The 15,843-nt window shown below is 33.5% G+C and overlaps 2 protein-coding genes and 1 long non-coding RNA gene across 3 annotated transcripts; 2 read left to right on the top strand and 1 right to left on the bottom strand.

Moving 5' to 3' along the window:
- The first annotated feature begins 92 nt into the window (after nt 1-92).
- LOC140806078 (uncharacterized) lies at nt 93-1,613 on the top strand. Its single transcript, XR_012112442.1, has 2 exons — nt 93-456; nt 708-1,613. It is a non-coding gene; the product is annotated as an uncharacterized lncRNA (long non-coding RNA).
- LOC140806077 (ribonuclease MRP protein subunit POP4-like) lies at nt 1,245-8,920 on the bottom strand. The gene is given in 11 exon segments (XM_073162540.1): nt 1,245-2,154; nt 2,384-2,480; nt 3,093-3,194; nt 3,431-3,489; nt 3,583-3,651; nt 4,304-4,385; nt 4,388-4,547; nt 4,675-4,751; nt 4,831-4,881; nt 5,381-5,586; nt 8,900-8,920. Coding segments are annotated over 10 exon segments (900 nt in total). The 5' UTR covers nt 5,577-5,586; nt 8,900-8,920; the 3' UTR covers nt 1,245-2,147.
- On the top strand, nt 5,780-6,717 carry LOC140805245 (ribonuclease MRP protein subunit POP4-like). The gene is made up of 3 exons (XM_073161491.1): nt 5,780-6,109; nt 6,204-6,280; nt 6,410-6,717. Exons 1-3 carry the CDS (start codon nt 6,064-6,066, stop codon nt 6,674-6,676), a joined length of 390 nt encoding a protein of 129 aa, XP_073017592.1. The 5' UTR covers nt 5,780-6,063; the 3' UTR covers nt 6,677-6,717.
- Nucleotides 8,921-15,843: the final 6,923 nt, after the last annotated feature.

The raw sequence follows: 15,843 nt of genomic DNA on the forward strand, positions 1-15,843 counted from the left end.
TGGAAACTGATTATAGTGTCCTAAAATTTTAATGTGTTATACTCATGTAGAAGAGAAGAACGTGCACACTCGGACTATCGAAGACTAGGAACATGGAGGAAATGAGGAGAAAAAAGAGGAGCAATGTGAATGAAATAATATAAAAATCTGAAACATGGACCCAATTTTTTCGACTCAAAGTCTGATAACTTTGTTGAAATTCCTACACAAACATCAAAATCACGAAGGACCAAGTGTAGAGATGAATTAGTGAATGGTCTTCAGTATCATCTTCTTCTTCCATAACTAACCAAAGATCTAGTAACTCAAGGACCAGTGCAGAGATGAATTTTTGTAGAACTTGGTTTGCCAGGTAACGGGTCAACAAAATCCTCAACACGCGTGAGTTCCCTTCAGACTCTTGTGAGACCATCAGGATTACGAATGCCATCCCCCAAAATTGGGTACTTCGACGGGGTTAGCTCTCAGTCTCTCTCTCTCTCTCGTTTCTTTTTTATTGTAAATCCTCAACAAGGGATTGTTCTGGTTCTTATGAACAAAAAAGTAGATCATTAATTTAAAACAGGGTTGTTAAATATATTAGTTGATGCTTTCTTGAGATGATTTGCAAAAAGTGCATCTGAGATATTTGCAAAAAACTAGAATTTATTTCTAAAGTTACTATTTCTGCCCAGTGCTGGGAGTCCATTTTATTCTACCTTTTTAAGGTGAAATCATCAGTTTGCACTCCTAAGAAAACAATGCAATCCCCATCTAGCTTGCATACTGTGATTCCTAAGAGTGGATCTGCTGTCTGCAGTTCAAATATAGGCTCAAACATCAAGCTGAAAAGTGACAAGACTTCAACAGCTAGAACAGTTAATGCTGCGGCACATATTAAGCCTAATTTTCCACAAGCCATGATTCCAACATCCTTCCATACTTATGTTGTGACGGATGAATAAGATTCTCCCAGCTGGTCTCTTGAGGGTGATGGTTATAAAACAAGAGTTATTTCCTCAGAAGCACAGAAATAAGTGGTTGATGTTGATGTAGCTGGCTTGAATAATGAAACTGGCTTGGATGTGGATAAAAATATGGGTTTAGGGGGTGTCAAAATCCCTCTTGTTGAAGGGATCGATCCTTCAGGTTGTATTGGTTGGAAAGTGGATGAAGGTGGAAGGGTCGAGCAGAATCACCTTGAGAATAATACCCATCAAACTTGCAATACTGGCGACAAGGAAAATCATCATGCTAAAGATCCAGGGGAGATGTTAAAAGGGCTCAGTGTAGATCTAAATCCCTATATACCCAGTTCAATGGCTGAAATTTTAAAGGAAATATCAAATTGTGCTCCACTCTCGCCTAAAACTGCCACCGAGTCTGCAGTTCCCAGATCCCCATTTGCTCCCAAGAATTGTTTCTGTGATAATGAATTACTTGATGCATCTAAGGAATCTGCTAGCTTGGTTGCAGATAAACCAGCTTTTCTATCGCCTGTGGACGAACACAACAGCTAATAGAAGTCAGCTGGATTCTTTCTTTAGGGGTATGTTATGTATTGATGATACTTGCAAAAATCAATTACATAAATTTATTGTTTGATGTTATTTCAAAATATCAACTTTTTATGATTGCATATTATGTTTTGTTATGCATATGTAAACAAATTATCCTCGTCCGGAAAATCATGATTCGAAGTGTCATCTACATGCATGAAAAACCATTTTATCGAAAGATCTCGACTTCTCTTCAATCCCATAAAGAATACAAGAAACAAAATGAGTTGAATCTTATGAACCATATGAATTGCATTTGAAAGTTGCTCCACTTTTTCCTGTCCATGTTTCTGTAAATATGTCAGATTAGGCAGTTGAAACAAGCTGTCTGTTGAATTGCCATGCTCTTTTTCATGAAGGTATGGCTGCTGGAAGAATGAAATCATGTGCAGAGCGTGGTTAGCCGTAAAAAAAGTGTTATTTCATAATACTGGTGCCTTGTGTAAAATTTTTTATAATTGACACGTTTGTTTCATCCAAGTGGTTTATCAAATCGCTGCAGGAATATTATATTCTCCAAAAGTTTAAATTGTCAAACTCTACTTGTATCCCCTGTAGCTGTCGCAGCTAGGTTGTCTGTTCCCATCGAACTTTAGAACAAAAGAACCTTCATTTGCAAGGATTTTAAACTCGTGAACTACTTATGCACCATGTCAGCTTTACCAATCCGTTCAAAACCTTAAATCATTGCCAACAATGATTTGTATTTGTAACATTGTCTCGTTTCCGACTAATTGAAAAACCTTAAATGCTCAACCTGTGACGACGAAAGTGGGGAAGATGACGAGTTGGATAAACTACATCAGAACTGGAACATTACGACTACAGAATACAAACATCATGACCAAGGAATTAATCTTCTCGATGCAAGTCTATCACCAAGTAGGGTAATCTTCCAGCAATCAGCTTGTAGCACGAATACAGATAGCTTTTTCGGCACAACTGCAAAGAATAAGCACAAGATCAAAACATTTTTGAATGTGTGCTTTGTGCAAACTCGTGAATCAAAACATGTTCCACAATATGCAAAGAACATCCCGAAGAGCAGGGCACAGCAAGCCACTCGCATAACATATCTAAAGAATTAAATGTCTCATGTATGCTTCAGTTTAGCATGAGGGCAAGCGGCTTCAAGTATCTGAACTAAAAGTCAGGCGACAAGAAAATACATCATGGATAATTGGAAATATCTGAAGAAGTGTTGTCGACCTAGATATGATCTAGGGGACACTTTCCCAGTATCATCCTGGACTCTTAGTTTCACTTCATTCGAGACAAAGATGAGACAAAAGTATCTTTTGCCAGCATTTGAACTCTTATTTTGACAATCAATTGAGAGCGGAGCAAGATGGAAAGTACAAACACAAAACTTGTGCTTGAAGAAACAAGCATCAAGATCAACTTCTTATCATAGAAATTACGGATGAACTAAACCAGTACATAAGTACACACACATGCAAAAAACATGTAGCAGCTCATTCTTTAGCAAAGCAAGACATCATATAATAGGAAAATGAACTAAAACAAAAGAATCTCAGAGATATAGGGCACCACCTCTGAATTTGTTGTCCTGGGTAATAATTCCAAATGTCTGCTCAGTTTCTCGGATCATGATGCCATATGTTCCAATGTTGGCAACTATTTTACACCTAACAACTAAAAAAATTAAACATAAATAAATACCAGATGACAAGAATAGAATGATGCAATAAACCTAATTGCTACATTAGAACTGTAGTTGGTCTACTGTCAATATCCCAAAAATACTGCAATGTCTTGCTGAATTAACAACGTCGAAGAGAAGATTATTATATCAAGCAAAGTTCCCAAAACACTGTGGGGTCTCTTAGCACATACTGAAAGCTACTTGGGCAGAAAGTTATCTTTCTAACCTAAAATGGTAGCACCATGAAGATCTGCATTGAGAAAGTACTGAGCCAACTGATCTTTCCTGTCAGGGAATACAATCACTACAAAAATCAATATCGTATATGAGATGATATAATAACAAATAATAAATGAAAAAAATGAGATTGCCACTTACCCGACATTATTCAAAAGTCGCGATGTGTAAGATTTCCACTTTTCATGCATAGACTTGAAGATTTCGAAGCTGAAACCAAGTCAAATTATATGAGAATTGCTAACAGAATCAATGAAATCTTAGTAACCAACCTCACAAATTTACATGATTACTCGATGAGTTATCATTAGTTATACTAATTAGATTATGACATTACATGGCTAGGAGGTCCATGACGTAAATTTTAATTCAGATTATGCGCATGCCAGAGAGAAAGCCTACAGTGTTTTGTCGAAAGACACTAAAGACTTGGACCTCAAAATTTTCGCTCAATTAACTACTCCAGATAAGCCAAATATGTCTTTCTTTTAATCGTGCCTCCATATATTTATATCCCCTGTTGCATAGTTCCATGAGAATGAAAAGCAAATAATGGGCATTTTGTCCTAAGAATTAGAAGCACTGATAGTTAAGGAACGTCGAAACAAAATTATACCAAGTCCTGTGAAACCATATATAAACTTAAGTAAAAATTATAACCATACAATTTCCCTATTGAAAGAACTTTCTTGTCTTATTTGATTTTTTATACTGCTACAAGAAAAGATATCAAGAAAATCTAAACATAAATCTATCTTGCAATCAAAAAGCTAATATCCTTGACTAAGTATAGGAAAAAATGTGAAACAAAACAGGGAAATTTGAGTACCAATAAAAGATACAAAAGGACCAATGGACTCACTTATGGAATTCTTCAGGCATGTCAAACGTTCCCTTCTTTTTATGCTGCTTCAAAGACATGTGCTTTTTGGAGCGCTTTGAACACGGGAATGGTTTGAGAAGCCACACTTTTCGACATAATTATCAAGGAGTATTGTATTCTCAATTCTCATACTTTTGGATCCCTGAATGTACTTCTGAGCCGAATCTCCATGTTGAAATAGATCATGCAAGATATGATCCACGGTGGCTTTTTTATCAGAAATCTGCATATACAAGAAAGTTAAAAAGTAGTGTAAAATATAATGAATTCCTGACTCATGAGTATCGGCATAAAACTCTAAAAAAATCAAAATTCACAGAGACATGCTATAGTGAAGACTGAAGAGTCACCTGACTACAAGATGGTAGCAGTTTTTCATTCACAGAGTGAGAAAGTTCAAAGTATGCTGGCTCATTTACTTCCACCGCTGCAAATTAGGACATATACAACTTGTATTACAACATTGCCAAACTTATTTTCTCCATGCATATAGAAACATGAATCACCGATTACAAGTGTACCTTGTTTGGAAGTATGACCAGAAAAGCAAATATGGCCTGCAAGCATTAAGAAGCAGCTCAATGAGGAATAACAAACTCATACATAAATGAGTTTCACACAAATATATTTGAAGTTCGTTTGCATTAAGTATTATGTGCCACATACATGATCCTATTATCACTTCTTAACATTACCCCCACCCCTAACAAGTCAAAACCCATCCACAATATGTGCGGCAAGGGCAAGGAGCCAACTTACAAATTTTATGAAACAAACTACAGTGATTCATTCATTTCACCAAGTTTATGCAATCTACTTTTGTCTTTTGACATAAACATCCTCAATTCAATCTTAAGTACCTTAATCAGTTGCACATGACATTATTATAAGGTCATCAAACAGACCCTAGAATGTGCTAAATCTTAAAAGTATTTTATCTCTGGACTTTGAACGGTTCAACAAATAAATTAAATATAGGAATTATGCAGTCTTACCAATCAACCATTATTCGTTAAAAACAAAAACAAAAGCAAAAAAGGTAAAAACAAAATAAACCTTTTCTAGACGAGGTCTTTAATGAAGGTTTTATAACCACATTATCTGCAGGTGGACGCTCAACGTCAGACGTAACTGGATTCATATCTTCCATTGGTCTTTTTTGGGTCTTCTGTTGATGTGTATGAAATTCTTCCTTTGCTTGTGCAAACCTTCGCTCCAGGGCTTCCAATGTTCGTTTCCTTTGATCCTCCATTGTTGTCCCACTAACAAAATTTTATTAAGTAAACACACCACTTCGGCGGAATAGACCCGGATAGTTAACATCAAATGAAATTCAATCAAATAAAGAAAAAAAATAGAAATGTAAAAGCAGCAGTCAAACAGTTAATATACCCTTCTAACATTCTAGGTCTGTTTGATGACCTTATAATAATGTCATGTGCAACTGATTAAGGTACCTAAGATGGATGTGATGATGTCTATGTCAAAAGACAAAAGTAGAATGCATAAGCTTGGTGAAATGACTGAATCTCTATAGTTTGTTTCATAAAATTTGTAAGTTGGCTCCTTACCCTACCGCACGAATTGTGGATGTGTTTTGACTTGTTGGGGGTAATGTTAAGAAGTGATAATATCATCATGTATGTGACACGTAATACTTCATGCAAATGAACTTCAAATATATTTGTGTGAAACTCATTTAAGTATGAGTTTGTTATTTCTCATTGAGCTGCTTCTTAATGCTTGCAGGCAATATTTGTTTATCTGGTCATACTTCAAAACAAGGTACGCTTGTATATGGTGATTCTTGTTTCTATATGCATGTGGAAAATAAGTTTGGTAATGTTGTAATACAAGTTGTATATGCCCTAATTTGCAGATGTGGAAGTAAATGAGTCAACATACTTTGAACTTTCTCACTATGTGAATGAAAAACTGCTACCATCTTGTAGCCAGGTGACTCTTCAGTCTTCACTATAGCCTGTCTCTGTGAATTTTGATTTTTGTAGAAATTTTATGCCAATACTCATGAGACAGGAATTCATTTTATTTACACTATTTTTTAACTTGCTCTTGTATATGTAGATTTCTGATAAAAAGGCCACAATGGATTATATCTTGCATGATCTATTTCAACATGGAGATTCGGCTCAGAAGTACATTCAGGGATCCAAAAGTATGAGAATTGAGAATACAATACTCCTTGATAATTATGTCGAAAAGTGTGGCTTCTCCAACCATTCCCATGTTCAGGCCCTTCAGAAATGCTCAAAGCGCTCCAAAAAACACATGTCCTTGAAGCAGCATAAAAAGAAGGGAACATCTGACATGCCTGAAGAATTTCATAAGTGAGTCCATTAGTCATTTTGTATCTTTTCTTGGTAATCAAATTTCCCTGTTTTATTACACATTTTTTCCTACACTTAGTCAAGGATATTAGCTTTTTGATTGCAAAATAGATTTATGTCTTGATTTTCTTGATGTCTTTTCTTGTAGCTGTATAATAAATCAAATAAGGCAAGAAAGTTCTTTCAATAGGGAAATTGTATGGTTATAATTTTTACTTAAGTTTATATATGTTTTTACAGGACTTGGTATAATTTTGTTTCGACGTTTCTCAACTATCAGTGATTCTAATTCTTAGGACAAAATGGCCATCATTTGCTTTTCATTCTCATGGAAATATGCAACTGGGATATAAATATGTGGAGGCACGATTAAAGAAAAGACATATTTGGCTTATTTGGAATAGTTAATTGAGCGAAAATTTTGAGGCCTAAGTCTTTAGTGTCTTTTGACAAAATGTTGTAGGCTTCTTTCTGGTATGCGCATAATCTAAATTAAAATTTAGATCCTGGACCTCCTGGCCATGTAATGTCATTATAATCTAAATAGTATAACTAATGATAACTCATCGAGTAATCATATCAATTTGTGAGGTTGGTTACTAAGATTTCATTGATTCTGTTAGCAATTCTCATATAGTTTGACTTGGTTTCACGACTTCTGAATAATGTTGGGTTAGTGGCAATCTCATTTTTTTCATTTATTATTTGTTATTATATCATCTCATATACGATATTGATTTTTGTGTGATTGTATTCCGTGATAGGAAAGATCAGTTGACTTGGCTCAGTACTTTCTCAATGCAGATCTTCATGGTACTACCATTTTAGGTTAGAAAAAAAACTTTCTGCCCAAGTAGCTTTCAGTATGTGCTAAGAGACCCCACAGTGTTTTGGAACTTTGCTTGATCCGATGATCTTCTGTTCGACGATGTTAATTTGCAAGACGTTGCAGTGTTATTGGGATACTGTCAGTAGACCAACTATAGTTCTAATGTAGTAATGAGGTTCATTGCATCAATCTACCCCTGTCATGTGATATTTACTTTATGTTTAATTTTTTAGTTGTTAGGTGTAAAATAGTTGGCAACATTGGAACATATGGCATCATGATCCGAGAAACTGAACAGACATTTGGAAATATTAGTCAGGACATTTGGCATCATGTGCCCTATATCTCTGAGATTCTTTTTGGCTTTGGTTCATTTTCCTATTATCAACACAGGTTTTTGGTAAATGCATCCTTTAATTTCATGCAGTTTGTCGTCTTGCTTGCTGAAGAGTGAGCTGCTACATAACTCTGACATGAGTTGACACATGTCATTGTAATTGCGCTCGGACATGTTGTATTCATGTTTCATCTTCAGTAACCGAGCGAGCACAGGCAACACAGAATGACCGTGTGGATTTTCATCCCAAATTTCGTGTGGATTTTCATCCCAAATTTCTTTCTCGGCTGATTTAATGCATTCATACAATGATTTATGATAACTGTTTGAACTTTCAGGAACTTCGGGAACAGTATTTATTGTAAGATTTTCTTCACCAAAATTCTCATTCTCATTTTCAGGGTTCTTTTCAAAGTTAATATTTTCTTCAATAATATTAAAAAAAATCTGGAAATGTAGATTGAGCAATTCGTGGTGCAACACGATACGAAGATGATGAAGAAGCTTCCATATTAGTAAGATTAGGATATAACGGATGAATGTATTCCTCTCCATAAAAAAACCAATTGTAGTAATTCGGTACAAATCCATAACGACCAAGATGTATCTTAACGGTATTTGCATCTAAATATATTTTGTTCTGACTATTTTTTCGATTGCAAGGACAACGTGTATTTCCATTTAATAAACACTCAAAAAGACTAAGTGCAAATGTTACAAACGACTCTACACCAACACAATATTCATTCGTTAGAAATTCATATCCCACCGACAATACATTCAAATTCTATAGTTATCCATTTTATCCTACAAAAGAATAAATAAGATGTATTTTATTTAAACGCTATCATTTACTCAGTTAATTAAAAAAATTGATATATGAACTCTTTACTTCTCATTCAACAACATAAATAAACAAATTTAATATTGACAATTTATATATATTAAAGTATATAATATTTTAGTAACAAATTTAAACATATAATATAAATATTATTTAATTTCTAAATAACATACAATAAAAATAAATTAAACTATGTATAAATCTACAACGAACTTACAATATGATCGTAGAAAACGTCGGAACATATAATATATATTATTTAATTTCAAAATAACATACAATAAAAACAAATTAAATTGTGTATATATCTACAACGAACTTACAAAATGATCGTAGAAAACGTCGGACCACTGTGCACGTGAAAAAAAATCAGCTGGAAAACGACCTGCATTACCTGCATTACAAGCTAACAAAATTAATAATCTTAACCAACACTAAGAAATTTAAAAGACTTGAAGTTAAATAAATTATCTCAACCCGAAACTAAAATAATTAAGAGAGAATTTTATCGCAGAAGAGAAGCGGTGCGGAGGATAATGGACGAGTATGGCAATATTAAAGAAAACGGAATACGTCGCTATTAGCGACGGTTTATCGAAACACCGTCGCTAGGAGCAACTGTTTTCTTAATCCGTCGCTATTAGCGACAGGTTTCTAATCGTCGCCGTTCCAGATCTGCGACGGGTTTTTAAACCGTTGCTAAAAGATCGGCGACGGAATATTAAATTAGAAACGGTTTATAAACGTTGTCGCTAATAGCGACAGTGTTTTCTTAATCCGTCGCTATTAGCGACAGTTTTGTAATCGTCGCCGCTCAAGATTTTAAACCGTTGCTAAATAGATCGTCGACGGAATATTAAATTAGCAACGGTTTTAGCAACGGTATTCCCAAAACAAGGTTTTAGCGACGGTATTCCCAATTTGGCGACGGTGTGTGTCCGTCGCTATGTAAAAATTTGCCACCGTTTGTTTAACCCTGTAAACCGTCGCTAATTTAGTGTAAACCGTATAGTTAAAAAGGTCATCAGATATGACATCGTCTAATTTATCATCATTGTGAGACGGCCTAATTTATACGTATGACCAATTAACCATTCATTTTTGTTGCTGTTGTAGTTGGGTAAATAATTTTGATACTCTGTGATCTTTCGTATTGCCTTTTTGGACTTTGACTGGAAAATGAGATATGAAAGAATGTTTGTAACGACTCGTGTTAAATATATGTTATTTGGCGATAATTAAGATTAATTATTTTAAATAGAAGAATTTAAAATAATTAAGTCAAATAATTAACTTTTGCGTTTAAAATATATATTAGAAAATATAGATTTATAGATGATATTAAAATATGCAGGTCGAAGAAGCCGATGCTAGAGACTAGTACTGTGGAAGATCAATTTTTTTTTTTGAGATTTATGATGATGATGGACAATTAATTAATGGTTAATTTTTTTTATTTATTTTTCAACTCTTACTCTTTCAAGTTTTGGGGAAGGAGAGGAGACTTGGTGATTTTATTTGTGCTTCATTTATTTTTTGATGCCAACTTTTATCTAAAACATAATTTAAATAACAAAAACAAGGGCAATAAAATTTAAACAATATTATATTTACGAAATTTATGTAAAATCTAAGCATGATTAAATTTAATCAAAAGTTGTATGTATATATGCATATAAAGTAATCAAAAGTTCCATGCAATCAACTACAAATTAATTTCAAAAAAAAAAGAAACTACAAATTTGATTATTCAACTAATCTGCTACTAATGTGTAGAACTCTGTTATTTCGGTTTGACATTTTTTTAGAGTCGCACCAATCAAATAAATCGAGTATCATTGAAGAAAATGCCGTAAAGTTATTTATTTATGTTGTAATTCTATGTAAACCAAGGAGTCAAGATATTTGCTTTGTCCGGCTAGGATTTTAATGGATTTCAAATCCACTTTAATTCGGATATCATCATTTCAAAAGATTTCTTAAATGTAAATCCTTCTATCCAAATGTAAGTAAATTTCAAAACTATACTATATCAAATTTGAGATGGTCTCACGAATCTTTATATGTGAAATGGGTCAACCCTACCGATATTCACGATAAAAATTAATACTCTTAGCATAAAAAGTAATATTTTTTTTAAATAAACACAAAATATGTGTGATTCGAAACACAGTCCTTAAATCGTTTTTCAACTAAATATCATCTTCCAAATTAAATTCAACACATCCTTATTTGTCCCGCTTTACTATTGTCCTGGGTACTAAAAGACAACTACTAATTTTAGTGACTCTATCTATATTGTTTATCGAAGTTACTTTACTATTGGGCTCACGGGCATGCGGCATGCCTATTTTTTGCTTATCTATTGTCTTACAAAATCCATATAAATTCCCATTTAATGAAAATGATTTTTGAATCCTCTTTTAGCCACATATGGTTAAAAAAGCAAAAAATATTTCTAAGATGGTCTATTTTTGATCTACTAGTTGGTCAAAATACGATGTTAGTGTAATAACTTATGCTGCTTCAAGGACATGTGCTTTTTGGAGCGCTTTGAGCATTTCTGAAGGGCCTGAACACGGAATGGTTTGAGAAGCCACGCTTTTCGACATAATTATCAAGGAGTATTGTATCCTCAATTCTCATACTTTTGGATCCCTGAATGTACTTCTGAGCCGAATCTCCATGTTGAAATAGATCATGCAAGATATGATCCACGGTGGCTTTTTTATCAGAAATCTGCATATACAAGAAAGTTAAAAAGTAGTGTAAAATATAATGAATTCCTGACTCATGAGTATCGGCATAAAACTCTAAAAAAATCAAAATTCACAGAGACATGCTATAGTGAAGACTGAAGAGTCACCTGACTACAAGATGGTAGCAGTTTTTCATTCACAGAGTGAGAAAGATCAAAGTATGCTGGCTCATTTACTTCCAAACTTATTTTCCACATGCATATAAAAACAAGAATCACCATATACAAGCGTACCTTGTTTTGAAGTATGACCAGATAAACAAATATTGCCTGCAAGCATTAAGAAGTATTCTCAAATTGGTTCAAACATTGGAGTTTGAAAAAAAACGATGCAACAACATGAACGACAACTTAACATTAAAAAAATATTGGATGTGTTTGGTTATTTCTGTACTATTTTAAGAAGGCATTTTTTAAAAAAATATATATCTTAGGAGATAGGCTTGATCTACTCTCGACAACTTAAGAAAATTCATGCTCGATATCCAGGTAGTTCCAGGAGATCATCTTAATGGCTAGGGATCACTATATTGTCATCTCATTCTCCCAAATCTATCGGAATATTTCAGGACCTACCTTGTACTTCATTTACCCAGACTTGTTGGGAGATCATTCAGGAGCTCGGCCCATACTTTGATAATCTTTTCAATTGGAAAAGTGTGGGCCGACATCTCAGCGAGGTCTTGGCCGACCTCCCAGCACATATCATCACAACGATTAGGAATGTCTTGGCCGACCTCTCAAGACGAACTCCCATAAAAGGCTGGACTTGCTTAATATACATCCTCCCACTCAGATATATCAATATGTAATTCGCAGAATTAAAGTACGTAGACATTTAATCTAATCTTATATGAAATTTTGAGAATCCATGGTCCAACAAGGGAAGGATTCCAATGGATTTAGAATCCTACAAAGACTAGATTTGTAGTCCTCCAAGAATTAACTATATATACTCACATCATGATCATTTTCCTATAAATACCAGGTTTCGATAATTGTAAGACATATATATTTATTCATTCTGAACACGCATAGTACTCTCTCTATTTTCATAATATCTGACTTGAGCATCGTAAGAGCTACGTCGGAACAATCTTCCGGTTCTCTTCTAACATTCTTGTTTGTACTTTCAGATCTGAAGGTTGAGCTTCCACAACGTGATCCAACCTCCCAACTGACCTTGCAATTTTCATTGTATGTTCAATTATATTGTTTATTGAGATATTTTATATTGTAGGTGTCGTATCATGTCAATTACATATTGGATAATTTTTAAATATAATTGTATGTATCGCAATGTGACATTTTTAGCCATGTATTAAGCATTGAATCAATTATTAAATGTATTAGAAATTATATTTGTTTAATTTAAAAATAACATAAGACAAATAATAGTGTTTTTAATTTCCTTATGGATTGAGTGAGGGTGCGATTTCCCACCTGAAATTTTATTTTGTATGTGATAATACGTTTGAGGAAAATTATGAAATAATTCCTGTAATTTGATATAATTAGGTACTCTAATTATTCGAATTTAGTCAAGCATTTTTTTTCTCGTTATAATTACTTAACTTAATGTCAAATATATCAGTAATATCTGGGGAGGAAAAAAAGCTTGAACTAAAAAAAACTAAAGTGAACTAATCCAAGGACAAAAAATATAGTTATGCCAACTTACAATACCAATTTCACCAATATCACTTTATATAAACTAAAACACTTGAGTCTGGCAAGGTAAAAAAAAAAAGAAGAAAAAAGTCTGCTATTTAAAATTTTGTTACCCATCAACCTATCGGATGCTTCCCCATTCATCGGGCCTAAGTACTTCTGTTCAATTTGATATAATTATACTGATCTTTTTGAATTTCACCCGATCAAATAATATAATTTTTTTTTGTTTTCACCATGTTTCGAGGTGCATATATAATCCTTTATTTTCTTGACAAAACCTATAATCGCACAGAATTTCAAGGTCTTCTTGTTCATATCTGAAATGAATATTTTATTTTTAACTAATCTTTGTAATTCTTTGGAGTGTCAAAGAATTTGGTTTTGCTACTTTAACTTATATTATTTTGTGTAAACAATTTATATTATTTTCTAGTGAATTTTATTTTAGCTATGAGACATCACACAAGTAGTACAAGTACTTGTGCATAATTTAAACTGGTGTTTAGTCATTAAGGTAACGTTTGGTTGGGGTGATTGGGTAGGATAGATAATTTTATCCTACTCTATCCGGCGTTTGGTTGGGGTGATTACATGTGTGTTAGATAATCAATTTTCGCTGCATATTGTGCTCTCATGTTGACAACACCAGAGTACAACACTAACTTCTGATACACACAATATATTAATACCTGTACATTTATGATCAGCAGCCCTTTCAATATCAAGCCTAAAAAAATTAAGCTCTAAAAATGAATATCTATACACACATGACAGCCAGTAAGCAACCCTTTCACCACCTTCAACACATTGTCCACAGCAACCGGGCTCGACAGAGGAACACACATCGCAAACAGTGCTAGAATTCCCAAAGCCACGCTTGGCTTAGTTTTCAACAAATATGACTGCAAACCTCGCATTGTTTCATAAACGTTTTCGTGGGGAAGTGCAAACAGTTTCTTCTCCCATTCTTTTGAATCTGATGAAGATGGTGTCACCAACCTTTCTTTGCTAGCGATCTCCAAGGCCTTCATTTTCTTGATCCGCATGCGGAGAACGATCATATCTTCGTCGACAGGTGATTTCCCCGCATTGTTATCCTCGCTTTCGCCTTGCTTTGCATTGACAAATCTTTTTAGATGATTTCTTTCTGTTCTTTGGTTGGAGGGATACAAGAAAAGAGGTTGTTTCTGGGGTAATATTTTTAGGGAAGATGATAAAAAAGTAGACTCCATTTTGATGAGATATTTTCACTTTGAATTCTATGGAATTAATCAAGAGACTCTAAGTTTTTTTTCATGAAAAAGAAAATTAAAGGTGTGGACTAATTTAAAAAGAGGGTTGTGCTTTTAATTTATATAGAATAATTTTGCATATTAAATACGTAGAGTTAAAGCATGTATGTATTTGAGTTTCATTCTCGGACGGAATCTGATGGATGTCTTAAAACATAATGGGTCTCAAAAGAGAAAGAATCAAGTATTAGAGCATGATCATCAATTTATTTTAATCAATAAATTTTTAATAAAAAATTATTGAACTTGATTTTTAAAAAATTTCTTTGTTTTTTTTAATAAAAATTATTACATCTAAAGTGAATTTTATACTTGGATTCATATTTTTTTTTTAAATATTCGAGCTATTAATTTTTTTTTTTAATTACGTAGAGAAAGGGTTGAACAGAAAGTATGGGCCTTTTAGTGAAGTTGCTTTGAAGCAACTTTTGCATACGTAACAAGAGAGGGATGGATCAAGCCCTAATCAGCAGCAAGGAATATGCGTGAAGCATTTAGATTATGAATATATCTTTTGTGATACGGTTTCACGAATTTTTATCTCTGAGATGAGTCAACTCTATCGATAGTCACAATAAAAAGTAGACAAAAACTTGTGTGAGACGGTCTAACATGTCATATTTTGTGAGACGGATCTTTTATTTGGGTTATTCATGAAAAAGTATTACTTTTTATACTAAGAGTATTACTTATTGTGAATATCGGTAGAGTTGATCCGTCTCACAGATAAAGATTCGTGAGACCATATCACAATAGACCTATATTAAAAAGTAATACTCTTAGCATAAAAAGTTATATTTTTTCATGGATGATCCAAATAAGAGATCTGTCTCACAAAATACGACCTGTGCGATCGTCTCACCCAAGTTTTTGTCTTAGATTATTATTGGCTTGCAAAAATAATTGTTCACAAATTATTTATTTTTCGTCATAATAATGAAGTTTAGCCAAATAGCATATTGAATATATAATAAACCTGAAATTAGCAACAAAGGTAATTTTACTTAAAATTGGTCTCAGAATAAAATGTAATTCCTCTTTTTTTAAAATAAATAAAAGCGCACTTTTTTTAGAATAATAAAATTTTACTTCGACATATATTACACATGGTTTTTTCTTTATATATAGCACGCTTTCAAAAATGCAAAATAAAATTTATGCCTTATTTTTATTTAATGGCTCCCATTTTGGCCTTTTTCCCATATCACATAGCGAGAGTTGGGAGAATGATAATTGATTCGTTTCATTAATTATTATTGTTATTAGTTGTTGTTTAAAGGACCCCAAATCCATTAATGCAACTAAAGAAAAAACCAAATTGATCACAATTAGGCATATTTGTGTGGCCATAACTTCACATAATAATTAAAGGAATATACTTAACACCAAGGTTCTAAAACAGTGTGAAGCGCTCTCAAGCGTGGATGTCGAGCTCCA

This window comes from Primulina eburnea, chromosome 11 (genome assembly GCF_022965805.1).
Source record: "Primulina eburnea isolate SZY01 chromosome 11, ASM2296580v1, whole genome shotgun sequence".
NCBI classification, from domain to species: Eukaryota; Viridiplantae; Streptophyta; class Magnoliopsida; order Lamiales; family Gesneriaceae; genus Primulina; species Primulina eburnea.

Coding starts and splice junctions, on each gene's coding strand:
- LOC140805245 (XM_073161491.1), top strand. CDS start 6,064: ATGCTTGCAGGCAATATTTGTTTATCTGGTCATACTTCAAAACAAG. Junction 6,110..6,203: donor TGGTCATACTTCAAAACAAG/GTACGCTTGTAT, acceptor CCTAATTTGCAG/ATGTGGAAGTAAATGAGTCA. Junction 6,281..6,409: donor TGCTACCATCTTGTAGCCAG/GTGACTCTTCAG, acceptor TTGTATATGTAG/ATTTCTGATAAAAAGGCCAC.